At 44.7% G+C, this 17,691-nt stretch overlaps 1 protein-coding gene across 5 annotated transcripts in view; it reads left to right on the forward strand.

The window, feature by feature from the left end:
- SCP2D1 (SCP2 sterol binding domain containing 1) overlaps positions 1 to 7,701 on the forward strand; it is a 40,471-nt gene extending 32,770 nt beyond the window's left edge. For 3 of the 5 annotated variants that reach the window (XM_032351520.1, XM_032351519.1, XM_032351521.1), the window contains 2 exons: positions 2,670 to 2,788; positions 6,962 to 7,701. In XM_032351520.1, the coding sequence (XP_032207411.1) occupies positions 2,721 to 2,788; positions 6,962 to 7,478 (585 nt within the window). In that variant the 5' untranslated portion in view covers positions 2,670 to 2,720 and the 3' untranslated portion in view covers positions 7,479 to 7,701. Of the gene's footprint in view, positions 1 to 2,669; positions 2,789 to 3,273; positions 3,360 to 6,961 lie in introns of those variants that run through there. The other 2 variants (XM_032351522.1, XM_032351523.1) reach the window with 2 other exon arrangements.
- The last annotated feature ends 9,990 nt before the right edge of the window (positions 7,702 to 17,691 follow it).

Below are 17,691 nucleotides of genomic sequence, written 5' to 3' on the forward strand. Positions count from 1 at the left end.
CCTGGCATTTTCTGCTTGTTTTCTACTTCCCTTCTTCATATAAATGTGTTCACGTCACCCTTCTCCTGAGAGACATTTTTCTCCATTGTCCTGTCTCCTCAGCCTTTCCTCCTGCTTCTCTCCCTCCCTTTCCAGCCAAACCTTGAGGGGTCTGCTTAAGGCCAGTGCTTCATCACCATCACTTCCACTTTGCTTGCAAAGGTGTAACACTCAATAATGGCTTTTGTCTCGATTCCCACTTCTGCAGTTGTTCTGAAGCTTCAGACTGTTCTAGCCATTCCTCTTCCTTCCATTCCACCTTAGTCTGTCTTGAGATTGCAACCGAGATGTTGGCCGAGGTCCAGTCATCTGAAGGTTTGAGTGGAACTGGAGGATCTGCTTACAAGACGGCTCACTCATGTGGTCGTGGGCAGGAGGCTTTACCCCTCAGCACGTGGACCTATCCATAGGGCCACTAGGGTGTCTTCACAACATGGCAGGTGATCTCACCTGAAATGAGCAGATCCAGGGAGAGCAGATAGGAAGCCACAATGCCTTTAGGCTGTGTGATCTTATTGACCACCACATGTATCTTTCTTGTGGCACTTGTAATAATTGGCATTATATATTAGATTTTTTTTAAAGATTGTATTTATTTATTTGACAGAGAGAGAGAGAGATCACAAGTAGGCAGAGAGGCAGGCAGAGAGGGAGAAGCAGGCTCTCTGCTTAGCAGAGAGCCTGATGCGGGGCTCCATCCCAGGAGCCTGAGACCATGACCTGAGCTGAAGGCAGAGGCTTAACCCAACTGAGCAACCCAGGCACCCTTATATATTAGATATTTATGTGTATGTTTTTCTCTCCTAAGCTAAACTGCTTTTTGGACACATTTATTTATCTTTGCATCTTCTTTTTTTATTGTGGTAAAAAATACATGACATGAAATTTACCATTTTAGCCATTTCTAAGTGTGCAGTTAGATGGCATTAAGTATGTTCACATTGCTCTGCAACCATCACCACCATTCATCTTTAGAACTTTTTATCTTATGGGGCACCTGGGTGGCTCAGTCGATTAAGCATCTGACTTTTGGATTCAGCTCAGGTTGTGATCTCGTGGGTTGCAATCTCATGGGTTGTGGGATCAAGCATTGGGCTCTATTCTCAATGGGGAGTCTTCTTGAAGATTCTCTCCCTCTGCCCCTCCCCCTCTTGCAGACACACACACTCTTTTATACTGAAACTGTGTGCCCATTAAATAGGAATTCTCCATTTTTTTCCCTCCTTTCAGCCCCTGGCAACCATTGTTCTTTTTTCTGTTTCTGTGGATTTGACTATTCTAGGTACTTATTATAAGTGGAATCATACACTATTTGTCTTTTGTGTCTAGCTGATTTCACTTAGCATAGTCTTCAAGTCTTCAAGTTTCTTCCAAGTTGTAGCGTGTATAGGAATTTCATTCCTTTCTAAGACTGAATAATACTCCACTGTGTGTCTATCACATTTTTGAAAAGTTACGTGTTTTTATTATTTTTTCTTATTTCAAAGAAGTTAATTCCAGGATAGTCAACATACAGTGTTATATTAGTTTCAGGTGTACAATATAGTAATTCAACAATTCTGTGTATCACCCAGTATTCACAACAACAAGTATACTCGTTAGTCCCCATCACCCATTTCCCCCACCTACCTCCGCTCTGGTAACCAACAGTTGTTCTCTATAGTTAAGAGTCTGTTTTTTGATTTATCTCTGTTTTTTTCCTTTGCTCATTTTATATCGTATTTTGTTTATCCATTCATTCATCGATGGACACTTGAGTTGTTTCCATCTCTCAGCTGTTGTGAAGAATTTGCTATGAACATGAATGTACTAATATCTGTACAAGTGCCTGCTTTCACTTATTTTGGGTATGTACCCAGAAATGGAACTGCTGGGTCATATAATAATTCTAGCGTTAATTTTCAGAGGAAGCACCATTCTGTTTCCCACAGTGCTGCGCCATTCTCCATTCCCACCAGCAGTGCACGAGGGTTCGGATCTCTCCACATCCTTGCCAGCACCCACTTTCCATCTGTGTGTATTTGTAACAGTGCCAGCCAGGGCTTTCCGTAGTCAATGCTCAGCAAATATGTTGAGGGGATGGAGATGGTAACAAACTTGAGGATCCTTGAATACTCAAGTTATCCAAATTCTTGCAGAACTTTTGATGAAATTTAGTGTGGAAAAGATCTCGCGAATACTGGAACATTTCCTCAGAACACCTGACCTCTAGAAAGGTCATCCTTATGACAATGATGATGGTGAGTTGTGGGGAGCCCTTCCTGCCTGAACTGAAATGCCTCTCCTTCTTCAGTGCTGGCTGATTGTTGCCAGATAAAGATGTGGGTCCAAGCTTATGGATCCTTCCATGAATAAGAAAAGTCACAAATCTAGATCTTAAAATGTGAAATCTCTCTTTTCGTGTGTCAGTAGCTAGGCAGATTACATTGTTGGTCCCAGTGTTTCTCTTCTTCCTGCCTCTTGCCCAGTCATGTCCCCTTCATGGTAGAGCGTGCCTCCTTAACCTTTGACTTTGCACCTGGCTCTGAGAGTTGCTTTTTGCTGCTGGTCCATGGGCAGGAGTGGCACTGAACCAGGGCCAAGCCTGGGCCTTTCTGCTCACTGCCCTTTTACTTCTGCCATTACCACAAGAGGGACATGCCTCGCTGGTCTACTGGTTGCAGACAGAAGGCGAGAGACACATGTATCAAGAACAGCAGCCTAGTCCATCTCAGCGCAGAGCAGCAGACCCCAGCCACCCAAAAGACACGTGAGAAATAATTATTTAATGTTAGTTACATGCTGCTAAAATTTTGAGGTTGGTTGTTTTGCCACATAATATAGCAAGAGTTAAGTGATATAAGAATGAATTAAAAAGTTAAAATTATGCATCACAGTGCAATAGTAGTGACTGACAGATATAAGAACTAAAAAAAAAAAAAAAAAAAAAGGAACCAGTATTCCAGGTTTGGCTTTTTCCCTCTGCTTTAGACAGAACTCATGCAGATCTGTCCATGCCTCTTATTGTTTTTAAAGTCAGGTTTGTTGAGGTATAATTCACATATCTAAATGCATCCCTTTTAGTATACAGTTCTGGATTCTGACAAATACATACAATTGTGTAACCACCAGCACAATCAGGAAAAGTTCCATCACTGTCCCCCACTCTTACCAAAAAGAAATTCTTTGTGTTCCTTTCTAGACAAACTCAATTTCTTCCCCTCATCCACTGGTCATTTTTTTTTCTTTTTGCAGTTCTGCCATTTTTAGAATGCTGTATGAATCGAATCATATGTCATCATTTGAATCTGGTTTCTTTCTTTCGGCATAATGCATCTGAGGTTCATCTGCATTGTGGAGTGAATCGAGAGCTTGTTTCTTTTTGTTGCCAAGTAGTATTCCATTCTGTAATTATGCTGTTTTGCTTATCTGATCTTCTGTTGGTGAACAGAAGATGAAGGACATAAGCAAATATTTGGATTGTCTCCTAGTGTTTTGCTTTAATGGATGATGCTTCTGGGAACACTCATATGTCCTACCTTTCTTTTCCTTTCATTTCTCTTGTATAAGTACTCAAGAGAAGTACCTACGGGTTGTGTGTTGAGTGTGTGTTTGACTTTTACCACTCTAGCCAGCAGTCTTCCACAGCAGCAGCATTTTGCACTCCCACCAACCCTGCATGGGAGCTCCAGTTGCTCCACAGCTTTGCCAACTCTTGCCATTGTCAACCTTTCCAATATTCATGATTTTCATGGGTGGGAAGACGTATCTCACTGTAGTTTTAATTTGCTTGTCCTTAGGGGCTCATGATGTTGAGTACCTTTCCAAGTATACTGGCCATTCATACTGGAATTCCTTTAATGGTAGAAATGCTTATAAAAGATAGGAACTCATGAAGGGGACAAATATGGGCTTGGAATCGTGTTCTCCTCTGACATGCTGAGGCAGGAGTGGCAGCCTAGTTGGAGATCTATCTGAATAATTCAGAAGGAACAACCCTGCTCTGAGGAAAAGCATATATGGGTGATGGGTGGTGATGCGGGCTCAATTCACTGTTGGTGGCTCACAGCAATCTTACTGAGTATTCACTCACCTCTTTGTTTAAAATTCTCTGTGCAGATATTCATACCAGGTGGTCTCAGGGTAAAGTCTTGGTTTTGGGAGCTGCTGGGTTTTGTTTAACTGCTTCATGTTGAGCAGTTAAAATGTTGCTTATCTATCATGTACCAAAGATAATATACCAAATCTTTTTTTTTTTTTTTAATTTTCTGCATTCCTTCCTGAGAGAACAAAGCTAAAAACAGCTCCATTTAATGTAGCTTCACTTGCATATAAGAGCAGCATGGTTATGAAAAGGCATAGTCACTCACTTGATGGAGCTCCCAATGGCCAAACCTGGGACAGTTTGAGCAAGAAAATACCTAATGATAATAATAGATTATGACCCACAAAATAAAATAAATATTCACAAGTCCCTACTGAGATAAAGACATATTTGAACAAATAAAGAAATGGGGGAGAAGGGGCAGCTCTTCTTTTTATTTTTAAATTAACATATAATGTCATATTTGTTATTACATATAATGTAATAACACATTAATTACATATAATGTAATTATATATGTATTTTATATATGTATATTATTAATTACATATAATGTAATATTTGATTCATGAATCACAGACCTGGTTCATCAGTCCTACACCCATCACTCCACTATAGCACATACCCTCCCCAATGTCCATCACCCAGATAACCCATCCCCCCACCCCCCTCCCCTCCAGCAACCTGCAGTTTGTTTCCTGAGACTAAGAGTTTCTTACAGTTTGTCTCCTTCTCTGGTTTCATCTTGTTTCATTTTTCCCTCTCTTCCCCTGTGATCTTTTGTCTTGTTTCTCAAATTCCTCATATCAGTGAGATCATATGATAATTGTCTTTCTCTGGCTGACTTATTTCACTTAGCATAAAACCCTCTAGTTCTATCCAATTACAAATGGCAAGATTTTGGGTTTTTTGATGGCTACCTAGCATTCCTTTAAAAAAAAAAAAGATTTTATTTATCTATTTGACAGAGAGAGACACCTCAAGAGAGGGAACACAAGCAGGGGGAATGAGAGAGGGAGAAGCTGGCTTCATGCTCAGTGGGGAGCCTGATGTGGGGCTTGATCACAGGGCCCTGGGATTATGACCTGAGCTGAAGGCAGATGCTTAACGACTGAGCCATCCAGGCGCCCTGCACACTATTCCATTATATACATATACCACATCTTCTTTATCCATTTTTCTGTCGATGGACATCTAAACTCTTTCCATAGTTTGGCTACTGTGTACATTGCTGCTATAAACATTTGCATGCACATGAAGGGCAGCTCTTCTTAAGCAAAATTCCAGTCGTTAAATCTAAAGGGAGTGATGGGGGTGGAAAATGGCCATTTGGTACATTTCACACTGACGGACCTCTCTGATGGATGCCAAGAGAGGGCTGAAGTATGATATGAAACAGAATATTGGCAAAGTCTCATATCTCCTTATGTTACTAATTACAGAAAGAAAAATAGTAATTGCAGTGGATGAAACTGGTAGACACCACTTTGACCAAGTGACCAAGGTCAACTTCACCAGTCATGAGACACACTGATACCATGTAGCCTCTGATATGATGCACTGAGAAGGGCATAAGGTCATTTTTGTAGTATTTTGGCCCAAAATGCACAACCTCAACCTAATCATGAAAAAAAAACACCCAAAAAAACAGAAAAACAGACTGCCCCCAATGAGGGACATTTTACAGAGGAACTTAGCCAGTATTCAAAAGTATCAAGATCATGATAGGCAAAGACTGAAGAACTCCCAGACTGGAGAGCACTAGGGAGACATAAAAACTAAATTCAGTGCAGAAGGTGGATTCAAGACTAGAAAAGGGACATTTGTGGGACAATTGGCAAAATTTGATTATGGTCTGTAGATTAGTTAATAGTATTGTACCCATATTTCTTTCCTGGTATAGATCATTGTGCTATGCCATGTAAAATATTAACCTTTGGGGGAGTGGGGTGCAGGTGATACAGGAACTTAGGTGTTTTTATAACCTTTTTGTAAATCTGACATTATTTAAAAATTAAAGGAAAATATATATGTATTCTAGAGTCATTCTACCTTTTTTTAAACCTGGCTACCCTACTTATTAGCTGTATGACTTTGGGTAACTCACTTCATTTCTCCTTGTCTCAGTTTCCCCATCTGTAAAATGGGAATAAAAAGAGTACCTTCCTCAGAGGATTGTAATGAAGCTTAAAAGTGATAATACATGTGTAATGCCTACAACAGTGCCTTGGCTCAGAGGGAGGGCTATGTTATTATATGCAATGCTCATTTGAGGCTAGCAGCATCCTCTGTTGATCTTAGGGATATTGCTCCCTCCATCCCCTGATTTCTCACTGTGCCTCTGAAGCTTTCTGATGCCAGTCCTGGTACTGATTCTTTCTCCAACCAGCCATTTTTCTCTAAAAACATTTCCCCTTCTACCAGTGGCTATGTAATGCCAAATCTAGCATTAGAATCTGTGCCTTAAGGATTTAAACACCTTCAAAGGAATCAGAATAACTGCTCTGAATTAGGATTGTTATGGGGAGAGGCCTGCATTGGAAAGACAGAACTCATATCACCAAAAAAACCCTCTGGGGCCACTTTCTTTTATTCCCAACACGGGGTCCAGACTTTTCTGGGCCTATGAGACCAACAGCCCTGATTGGTTTGAGGGGGTAGTATGCCCCCTCAATTGTGAGGATATGCCTCACAATTACCTATCTGAGGTCTCACCCCATGTCACATTTTAGTATCTGTTTGGCCAATAAGACTACAGCACACACACTAGCCTCATTCCCTGCTTGGGCCTTACCTTTGATGTCACAATCTGACTTGTGGATATTAATCTGGCCACAGCTGCTCACAAACCAGACGGCAAGGTCAAGAGGACCAGCACAGTAAGATGTGGAAGAGAATTGACCATCAGCCCAAGATCAAAGCAGTGGCTGGGCCTCAGGCAGGCCAGTTCAAAGAACTGGGTGCAGCGCGGGAACCTGCCATGCCACACCCTCTGGAGCTGTCAGAATTCCAGAGCTTCCCTGTGTTTGAGGACATTAGCCATCACATCAAAGAGGTGGGGGCCCAACTGGTAAAGAAAGTCAATGCCATCTTTCAGCTGGACATCACCAAAGATGGGAAGACCATTCTGCAGTGGACCATTGATCTGAAGAATGGTTCTGGGGACATGTATCCAGGATCCGCCAGGCTCCCAGCTGACACTGTCTTCACAATCCCGGAACCTGTCTTTATGGAGTTGGTTTTGGGCAAAGTGAACCCTCAGAAAGCTTTCCTTGCTGGCAAGTTCAAAGTGAGTGGCAAAGTTCTGCTTGGCCAGAAGCTCGAGAGAGTTTTCAAAGACTGGGCTAAATTTTAAGCATGTAAAATACCAAAGAAATGATCAGAACTTCTCTCCGGTTATAATGTTGAGCGGAAATCATGCTTAAACTGAAGATTAAAACAAAAAATATCCAATATTTTTACTCAAATTCTTCCTGTTCAAGTTTGATTAATTTTCCTGCTGATGAGTTAATTTTCAGTGAGGGTTCTAGAGCAGTAAAGAGTGTTGGAGTGTCTCACCCAGAATCTTTGTCTTTTTCTTTCTTTAGGTTCATGTATGCTATACTATGTTAGGTTGAAAGCCACACATAGAGAAATGGGTGGTTTTGACACTTGGATTTAAATGCTTTCATGATTGAGTTCCTGAGAATTTTGTTTGTTTGTGCTTTGGGGAAAGAAGTGCCCACCATCATTGTGTTGGTTTGCATTTCAGTTGGTAACCTAGTTCTTTGAGATTTTAAATTTGCAGAACTTAGAGGGGTTGAGCTCTTGGTGTATTATGACTTTGGATAGATATAATTCCAAGAGAATCCAGGGGTTTAGAAGAGGTTCTAGGCTACTGAATCTTAAACTAGAGCATGCATCACACCACCTGCAAGACTGATAAAAGCCCAGATTGCTGGGCCCCACATCAGGGTTTCAGTGCTATAGGTCTGGGCGGGGGAGAATGTACATTTCTAACAAGTTCCCAGGTGATGTTGATGGGAACACCCCTGGAGAACCCCTGCCCTAGTTCATGCTCCAGCTTTCAGAATTGGTAAAAACTATTCTGTTCTAGACCAGTGAGATATTGCCATTATTTAAATGAGATGTTTCCACGACTTAAAGAATCTCCTGGAATTTCCCCCATCCTGTGTGCCATTTCTGAAGTGTCAGGAGCTTGTTTACTGAGCATTTTACAAAACCAAAGGTTATGTTGGGAGACTTTCCCTTCTGGGAGCCCTGTTCATACGTTGGAGGACTAGGAATAGAGCCAGCTGTAGCCTGATACAGGGGCTACTCACTCTATGGGTGAGTGTGTGTAACGCTGGTTTCCCTGTGATCTGTGTAGACCTTTACCTTGTATACCTTTATACTCTGAAGCCCACATGGAAGGTTCCTGAAAAGAGCCATGCCCCAAACGCATGCCTACCAAATTGTCCAACTGTTCCATCCTGGGTGTTTCCCTAGGAGGGAAGAAACCATATGTACAAGTACAAAAATGTGTATGTGAGTGTTCACAGCAGTTATATTTGTGATAGTTCCAGACTGTAAATAAGCCAAATGCCCATCAGTAGGTGAATGGTTCATCTGTCGTACTCTGGAACACTACTCGGCAAAAAAGAAAAAAAAAAAGGATGAATTATTGATGTACATACAATGACATGGACCAATGTCAGATTATGCTGAGTGGCAGAAACCAGAGAAAACCAAGTACAGAGTATGCGGTTCTATTTATGTACTAGGAAATGCACACTGGGGGGAGAGAAGGAGGAGCAGTGGTTGCCAAGAGACAGGGATGGGAGGGAAGAGGGTTGGGAGGGCGGATTATTAATGGCTATGAGGAAGCTTGGGGGTGATGGGTAGATTTATTATCTTGATTGTGCCGATGGCTTCACAGGTGTATATATGGGAAAGACATCGCGTTGTATACTTTATATACCCATGGGCAGCTTTTTCTGTGTTAGTACAGACTCAGTAATGCTGGAAATCCTGCCACCCTCAACTAAAGTGGAGGCTTTATAAAGAGGATTTAAAGCTCTACTTGTCTCGGCACCTGTCCTCTGACCTCATCACGTGCCCACCTGTCCCAGCCGTTACTGATTTAGATGGCTCTGCGAAGGCCTTCCTAAGGTCCCCCTGTCAGAAAAAGGCAGAATGAGGGCTTGTTGCTAATAAAATCTCTCAGTGGGAAACAAAGAGGCCTTTTGTTTAGTTCATGTTCACCTCTGAGGGAAGAGACCGAGAGCCCCTTACTGAGGGTTTGTGAGTACGGATGCGGAGTGCTCCCTGGTTTCTTTCCTCTCCTGGGTCTTAGGTAGGTGATGTGTGTGGTGCTCCTGCCAATGGCCCTGCCCAGCCAAGCGGTGGGCATCTGAGAGGCTTCAGACTGATTCTGAATACTGTTGTGAGCACTTACCTTGCCTGGGTTAGGCAACTCCATTAGAGCCATATTTATAAATGTCAGGCATAGCTGGGCAGGTGTTTGGGATGCTTTGTTTAGGGAAATGGCTTGCCCAAGCTTGTCCCCTGAGTTGGCCCTAGCTTCGGGGGATTGGCCCGGAGATGGGAGTTGCTCAGAGATGGTTGGATGTGGAGAAGGGTATGAGGCAGGGAAGGGTTGCAGAGGGTCACGTCTAGGCTACCATCTGACCGAAGGGAGGCCCATCCCATAGATGGTCAGTGACTTATGACCAGCTTTGATTTGGAACAAAACATGACCCATACCAATGAGAACCCTTTCTCAGGAATTTGGAACTGGGAAGCAGAGGGACTGAGCTACAAGTGAGAAGTGAGAATAGAATCTGCCTGAAAGGCTGGGATGTGGTGAGCGTGGGGTGGGTGAGGGAGGTGCTGTGGAGGGTGGGCAGAAGTAGGAGTGGTAGAAGTTGGTAGAAGATGGAAGAGCCTTGAATAAGGAGAGGGATCTTGTTCACATCTGAGAGAAGACTCTTGACCTTGGGAAACAACACCAACATCCCTTTCAAAAGGAACAAAATCACTCAGTGCTGGGATGCCCTGTGGAACAGCTGGGAGGACTCAGATTTTGAAATCAGAAATGTGGTTTTGAGCCCCAGGTTATAAGCACAGAGAATTACTGAGCCACTCTGCACCTCAGCGGCCTTACCCAGAAATGAGGCCAGTGGCCCTTATGACATCAGGTTGTTGGGGAGCTCCTCATAGGTCATGCCCAGTATAGTGTAGTCACTGGCCCATGTGAGTTTTCCATGCGTATGAATGAGTTCCTTTTCTCTCCTGGATGAGAGGGAAGAGGACAACTTTCCCTGGCTCCCTACTGCCTTCCAAGAAAGTCCACACATGGGGCTTTTGTGCTCTGCTCTGGGGACCTTCTTTCTGCCTTTTCATTTACACTCAGTTGATGCCCTAGAAGGTCACATCTGACTCAAAATACACATGTGCATGTTGCTTGGTTTGTACAAATTTGGCCAGTACAGTGTTTATAGAGTTTGAATGAAGTTATTTTATGTAAAAATTGGATTTTTGTAGTTTCTTGCAAAATTGGATGCTTTGGTCACACTAAGCCTGTACTCCTGCCAGGCAACAGCTCAGGAAACAGGGAATGGGGGTCGGTATGGGCCTCACTCTCTACGCTGCCTCTTTGACTCTCACACTAAATTTGGTGACCCTCTCTCCTGGAGCCTGAGCTGTTGTTTCCTTCAGCTGCGCCTGTTTGACTGGAGCCGCTGCTAGTGTATGCCTTCATGACTGCAGCTCCCCCTGCGCCACCCCCCATACATGGCCTTACTCGTCCCCCTAATGGAAATACCCTGTGTTCATTTTCTTTTGCTGTGTGACAGAGTACCACAGCTGAGCAGCTTAAAACAACACCCATTCATGATCTCACAGCTTCTGCAGGTCAGAAGTCTGGGTGGGCTCAGCTGGGTCCTCTGCTCCAGTCTTATCTCACAAGGGCCAAAATCAAGGTGTAGGCCAGCCTGGGATCTCACCTGGGGACCTGTGGGAAGAACTGCATCCAAGCTCATCTGGTGGTGGCCTTATTCAGTTCTGTGTGGTTGTAGGACCGAGGCCCACGTTTCCTTGTTGGTTTTCAGTCAAGGATGCTCTCTCAGCTCCCAAAGGTCACTCACATTCCTCGTCACGTGGCTTCTCGGTCTGCAAAGCCATCGGTGATGTGTGGAGTCCTTCTTAGGCTTCACGCCTCTCGGAATTCTACTGCCTTCATTTTCTGCCTCCTTTTAGAGGATTTGAGGGGTTGTGTTGGGCCCACCCAGATAATCCAGGATAATCTCCCAGATATGTACATATCCCCCTAATGTACATGTCCTACCTTCCACTTTTTTTGTTTTTGCAAGAATGGTAGCTGACTATAGATGCTGTTCCCCGCCTTGCATTTTGAAAGGTTACAGAAAGATCTCTTCTTCAGAGAGTGCCCTCTGTGGGGTTAAAGGTTTGACGTCACTTACCCCACTGAAACTCTTCACATTTCCCCATGTTCTTTAGGAAAAAGCTCACAATGGGCAGCTTTACTGATGAAGGTTGCAAAATGGACCCCTCTCCATTGGAAATGGGATTTACTTACCCTCATCGTTGAAGAATTCCTGCCAATCCTCTGTGTCCCAAGGGCTGGAGGCTGTCCTTGCCCGTGGCTTTTCCCGACCCTCCCATCCTTCTGGCCTCCTGTCTGCTCAGGGCACCCAGAGAATACCAGGTGTGATGGGCTCCTGAGAGGGGTTGCTGAAGACCTTGCTGGACCTTTCCTTTTAGGACCAAAAGGGTTGTCTGATCTGAGAGAGGGATCCCTAGCTTTCTAAAGTAGAGATCAGCAGAGCTACAGAATCAGGCCCTTCTGCCATAGGTAGAGATTGGGGTGGAAGAGAGTAGGACCTAGGGCGGTCCTAGGTCCACGAAGGGGAATCCTGAATATCCCCATAGCTGGGACTATTTCATCCATTTGCCTGAAGCCCAAAAAGAGACAAAATCTATTCTGATGTGGGACTTTTACTACTTTTCTATTAGAGACTCAGGAATGTCTCTCCTGGGAGACTGTCTCTCCCCTCTTTATGTGGTTGTTCATGAAACCCCACACTTGGCCAGTTTTTCTGTCTTCCTGCCTAGGGGTGGGAGGAGGGAAACCAGCCCCCAGTGACCACCGTGGGACACCTAGTGCTGAAATGAGGAACTCCTTCCAGGGGACAGCTCAGAGGTGTGGGTGTGAGCTCATATACTGGGCATCCTCAGAAAGTGGCTCTTCATCTTCTGTGCGCAGCCTGCTTTATACTCCTCAGGGATTTGCATCTCTCTGATTTGGCAGGTAGTACGAGGGAAGTGTTGAGTGCAAGGCCCGTGAGCCGCGACTCAAGATAGTGTTGTATTGAAATGCTGTCGTTTCATTGACTGAACAGCTCATTCATTCAGCACAATTTTATGGTGCGTGTGCGATGAGGGGCTCCGTGCTCAGCACTGAGATGCGGTGGGGAGGATGAAGGGCTTCCTCTCCACCCAAGCAGACAACGCCACACTGGAAAACAGTCCTCAGGGCTGGAATCTGGAGCTCAGAGAGGCTGAAATCACGTTGAGGATGGGCTAGTTTTGTCCGGGCTTGGGCTAAAAGAGCTTCCCGGGGGGTTGCTACCTCTTCAGCTCCGAAAAAGCTTGGTTGTGTACCAGGCCTAGACGGGATGGAGCAAATGGCTTGTGACCCCCATGGAGGTTTCCTTTCTCTGATTACTCATGCTGGGGTGTAGACAAGACTAATTCTGGGACCTGGAGCAACAGTTAGGGCCCCCATTGTTTTGCCGCTGATTTCCTCACTCCCCAGAAGGCAAATGGCAGTCTCGGCTCCCAAAGTTACGTCTGTTCACCTGTATTTAGGCGTGAGATCCAGGAAAGCATCAGCAACGAGGGCAAGGTTTCTGTTCTGGGGAGCTTAAATAAGGGCAGATTTTGGATTTTTAGCAATGAGCTGCCAGATTTCATTTGTTCGTAGACGGACTAATTCATTAATCTCATAAATATTTGTTGAGCATTTATCATGTGTTAGACACTAATGATGTTAAGCTGGTAACACACCCATTGTTTCTGAGACCAGGATTCGTTCCTATTGGTCAGACCCTGTGCTCTGGGTTCGTCGTCCTCCTCCTCTTCCTCCTCCTCTCTCTCTTCTTCTTCTTGATTTATTTATTTTACAGAGACAGAGAGACAGAGACAGACAGACAGAGAGCATGAATGAGAGGAGCAGAGGGAGAGAGAGGGAATCTCAAGCAGATTCCACGAAGAATACAGATCTCAACATGGCGCTCCATGTGGGGCTCGACTCAGGGCTCTATCTCATGGCCCTGAGCCGATGCCAAGAGTCAGATGCCTAACTAACTGGGCCACGTGGGCATCCTGATGGGTTTCTTCTTTACTGTACTTTTTACTAAACATTCTGGAAATCACTGCTGGTTCTAGGAGCTAGAGGGGGCACAGTGGCAACCCGAGGTTCCTCTTCTCCCACGCTTTCATTTTTCAGATGGGGGACATATGAGGGTGGTGGGGAGACAAACAATAAACATAAATGAATAACCAAGCAAAATGATTTCAGAAAGTGAGTACAGTTGACCTTTGATCAACACAGGTTTGAATTGCATGGGTCCACTTACATGTGGATTTTTTTTTTTTTTTGATAAATGCAGTACAGTCCTTATGAATGTATTTTTTTAAATTTCTTTTCAGTGTAACAGTATTCATTGTTTTTGCACCACACCCAGTGCTCCATGCAATCCGTGCCCTCTCTAATACCCACCACCTGGTTGTATTTTCTTTTCTTAAGATTTTCTTAATAACATTTTCTTTTCTCTAGCTTATTTTATTGTAAGAATAAGGATATAATACATATAATCTACAAAATATGTGTTCATTAACTGTTTATGTTATTTGGAAGGCTTCTGGTCAGCAGAAGGTTAGTAGTAGTTAAGTTTTGGGGGAGTGAAAAGTTATATGTAGATTTTTGACTACATGAAGGGGGAGTCAGTGCCCCCAACCCCCGTGTTGTTGAAGGGTCAACTATAAAACCAAAAGGGAAAAAGTGGGTAATGTGGCCAAGGGGATCTGGATGGCCAGAGAAGTTCTGAGAAGGGACTGCCTGAATTTGATGGTTTGGAAGCAGACCACAGGGCAAAGGTTCGAGTGGCAGCAGCTTACCTTGGAGGTAGCCCCGGAAAACACCTATCAGGGACTGGGCAGGAAGGCAGAAGACTCCTGTTTGTAAGGGGACCCATGGGGATGTTCAGGGAGATGCAGTAGTTATCCCACCAAAGAGAGGCTATGGTGGAGAGCTCCAACCTTTGATGGAGAGCTGCTCCTGGACCAGGGGCAGAGTGAGCTCCAGGCACTCACGAAAGCTCTCAGGCAGTTGGAAGTCAGCCGGACTAATGGCGAGACCCAAACACAGACCATAGCAGGTGATGAATCTGGCCACCGGAGTGGGCTCTGATCTCTTGGGAGTAAGAGGCTGGACTCTGGGACCAGACTGCCTGGGGCTGGGTCTCGTCCCAGCCACTTCCTAACTATGGGAACTCAGGCATGTTCATTTATTTTTTAAAATACACTTTTTGATGGAGGAAAGCCTATAAGCCCTAGGTGTGCAGCTCAACAAATGTTCCCAAGTGGAACAAACCCCTGTAACCAGCACCTGGCTTGGGAAATAGGACACACTCAGCGCCCAGGAACCCCTCCTCATGCCATGCCCTCCCCCCTCAAGGATAGCCACTATTCTGACTTTTTACTTTGTTTATATATACATTATATATATATAAAATAATAATATTTTATATTATTTATGACTTTAATATAATAAATTTTCGTGTTGCCTATTTTTGTGCTTCTATAAATGGCTTCTTCCACTCTGCATTCTGTGTCTGAGACTCCTGCGTATTTTCCTGTGTAGTTATGGTTTCATTTTACCATTGAACGGTGTTTCATTGTATTTGGATTGTTTCCATTTGGGGGCTATTTCCAACAGTGCTGCTGTGAGCCTTCTTGTAGATTTGTGTGACGGGAAGTCTCTGTCACTTTGGTGACAGCCACAGCAGAGCATCTTGCACACAGTAGGTGCTTTCTGAAGGTCTGTGGCATGAATCCGGGGACAGCACAAGTCCAGAGGTACAGAAACAGCGCATGCTGGGGTTGCGTGTGTGAGGGAACTTGAGGGGCAGAATTGAGACCGTTCCAGTGTGATTCACACGGTGTCTGACCTGCTCCGTGGACTTTGGACCCCACTTGCTTTGTTTCAGAGGGAAACTTACAGCTGGAAGGAATTCTGCCCAGTGTCCGTGCTGGCCCATGAGGTACCCACAAACAGCTGTTGAAGATCCTCTTTTTTACTTTTCTTTAGGGGAAAAAAAATTCTTCCAGACCTGTGTCTTGGCTAATCACAAGAAACATCTGTGACCTCCTAAAAATATCTGCTTTGTACCATTTTGTGGAGTGCAATATTTATATAGCCCAGCAGTATAATTAAGTTGATGTTTAGTCAACTCTTGAAAACAGCTGGGGGCTCCTGAAGCCCAGGACAAGATTTGCAGGCGACCCGTGAAACTGGGGGGGGAGGGAGGTCCCTGGGGATGCTCCCACGGCTTTGGTGGGGGAGGAACCTGGGGTGGCCCTGGAGATGGGGGCAAGGAGAGGAGTTGCAGAAAATACCACGGTGGAGGGCTGCTCAGCCCCCTGAGGCAGTTGAATAATGGTTATTTCCATGTCTCTGTCTGGCAGCCTCTGAAACATTTCCTGCTGAGGAAGGTTTTCCCTTGAAGAACAAATCAGCAAGTGCTTCATCCCAAAGTACCTTTTTTCTTGTTGTTGTTTTGTTGCTTGAGTAGATTAAGTGGGGGTACTGGTAGATTTTTCTGGAAATATTCATGCTTTTTTCCAGGAAGCCACATATATTAATCAGGATTTTAGCCAATAAGAGGGTAGAGCTTTGTGTGCTCTCTCTCCCCCCTCACTGATAAAGAAAAGAACGTGGCTGAAGAAAGTTTTTAGACAAAGGAATCTCCCAGCTTTTCTAGTCTGTTTGATTCCTTGGAAGGTTACCAAGCAGGACTGGAATCTGTTATGGGCAAGCAATCTCAAAAGCCTTGAGGATACCATTCAAACATGGGTGTCTTTAGAAGTGCCTTCAAAGCACAAGCTGGTTTGGGACGTGGGATTCAGAAGGGCCTGTAGGGGAGTTTGATGAGAAGTCTGGAGTTAGGAAGACAGTCTAGGGATTGCACCTCACCCTTTGGAATTCTGCTCTTTGCAGGAGGAGAAGGGACAGCCTGTTGATGTTCCCAACCCCTAAGCATGCATCCATTCATTCAGTGATCATTACTGAGCATCTACTGTGTAATGAGTCTACTCAGCCTGTACTGAGTGTAACGGATGCTGTGGTGAGCACTGCATGAACACCTCCTGTCCTCAGGGAACTTCCAGTATAGCCTCTGGCTACACATTGTGGTGGTGAGGTCTCATAAAGAAAAGCTGAGGGCATTCTCATGGACTGAATAGGGGTCAGGGCAGGTTTCCTGAGGAATGAGATCAGAGGAGTGATTAGGAGGTAATTGAGATGGGGCAGAGATGAGGCCATTCCAGGCAGAGGAAATAACCTGTGCAAATGCTCTGTGGCTGGCAGTGCTGGATGAGTTCCAGGAACAGAAGACCAGGCCTATGGGCCCAGAGCATGGTGGTCAGTGATAGATATTGTGGAAAGGCTAGTCAGGCACAGGAGCTAGCCAGAGCATGGACTTCTAGCCTGGGGACAGGACTTTGCTTGTCCTCCTCACATAATCTGAGTCTGAGAACTGCCTACCCATGCTGGCTGGACCTGTCTAATGGAAGAGTGTGTTTAGGTGACGGATGACACTTTCCAAATTGGGTCCAAAGACTCATAAAGTTGGGATTTCCAGAGGATTTAGTTTCTTCCCCTGTCTTAAGAGCTGTGACTGCAGACTCCTCAAGGCTCTATTGGTGATCCTCATGCTGGAGGTGGTTCTGTGACATCACTGTAGGGACAGTGACCAAAGACATAAATATAGGACTGCTCATGAAACAGAGGGTTTTCTACGAGTGTCTTTCCAGGCTATAGCCTAACGGGTCAGTAAATAGATTCAAGAGTAGAAAGAGCTGAGGGAAGAAGGAAGACTACTCACTTGTATTCCCAATGGCACCATCTTTTCTCCTAAGTCTAAAGGAATATGAGTATGTGGCCAGGCAATGGTGTGCAGTGGGCAGGCTGGGGACATGGGGCAGTGGGTGGCCATTGGAGGCTCAGAGAATGCTGAGGATTCCTGGTTCTATGGACAACCAGATGTGTGATGAGATCCTGTCTTCTCCAGTGGGTCTGTTTCTCTTCAAATCCACCATAGGAGAGACAACCCCAGTGGATCCCCATTTGCCTAGATATTTATCATTCTCAAAAAAAAAAAAAGTCAACATTTGAAAGTTAACTGGGAAAGGGGAGGTCCGCTCGGTGATAAAGCTGAGGTGATGTCTTGGGTACATTTGTATCGGTGCCAGGCACTGCATTAAGTGCTCAATGTGTTATCACC

Source organism: Mustela erminea, chromosome 7, assembly GCF_009829155.1.
Source record: "Mustela erminea isolate mMusErm1 chromosome 7, mMusErm1.Pri, whole genome shotgun sequence".
NCBI classification, from domain to species: domain Eukaryota; kingdom Metazoa; phylum Chordata; class Mammalia; order Carnivora; family Mustelidae; genus Mustela; species Mustela erminea.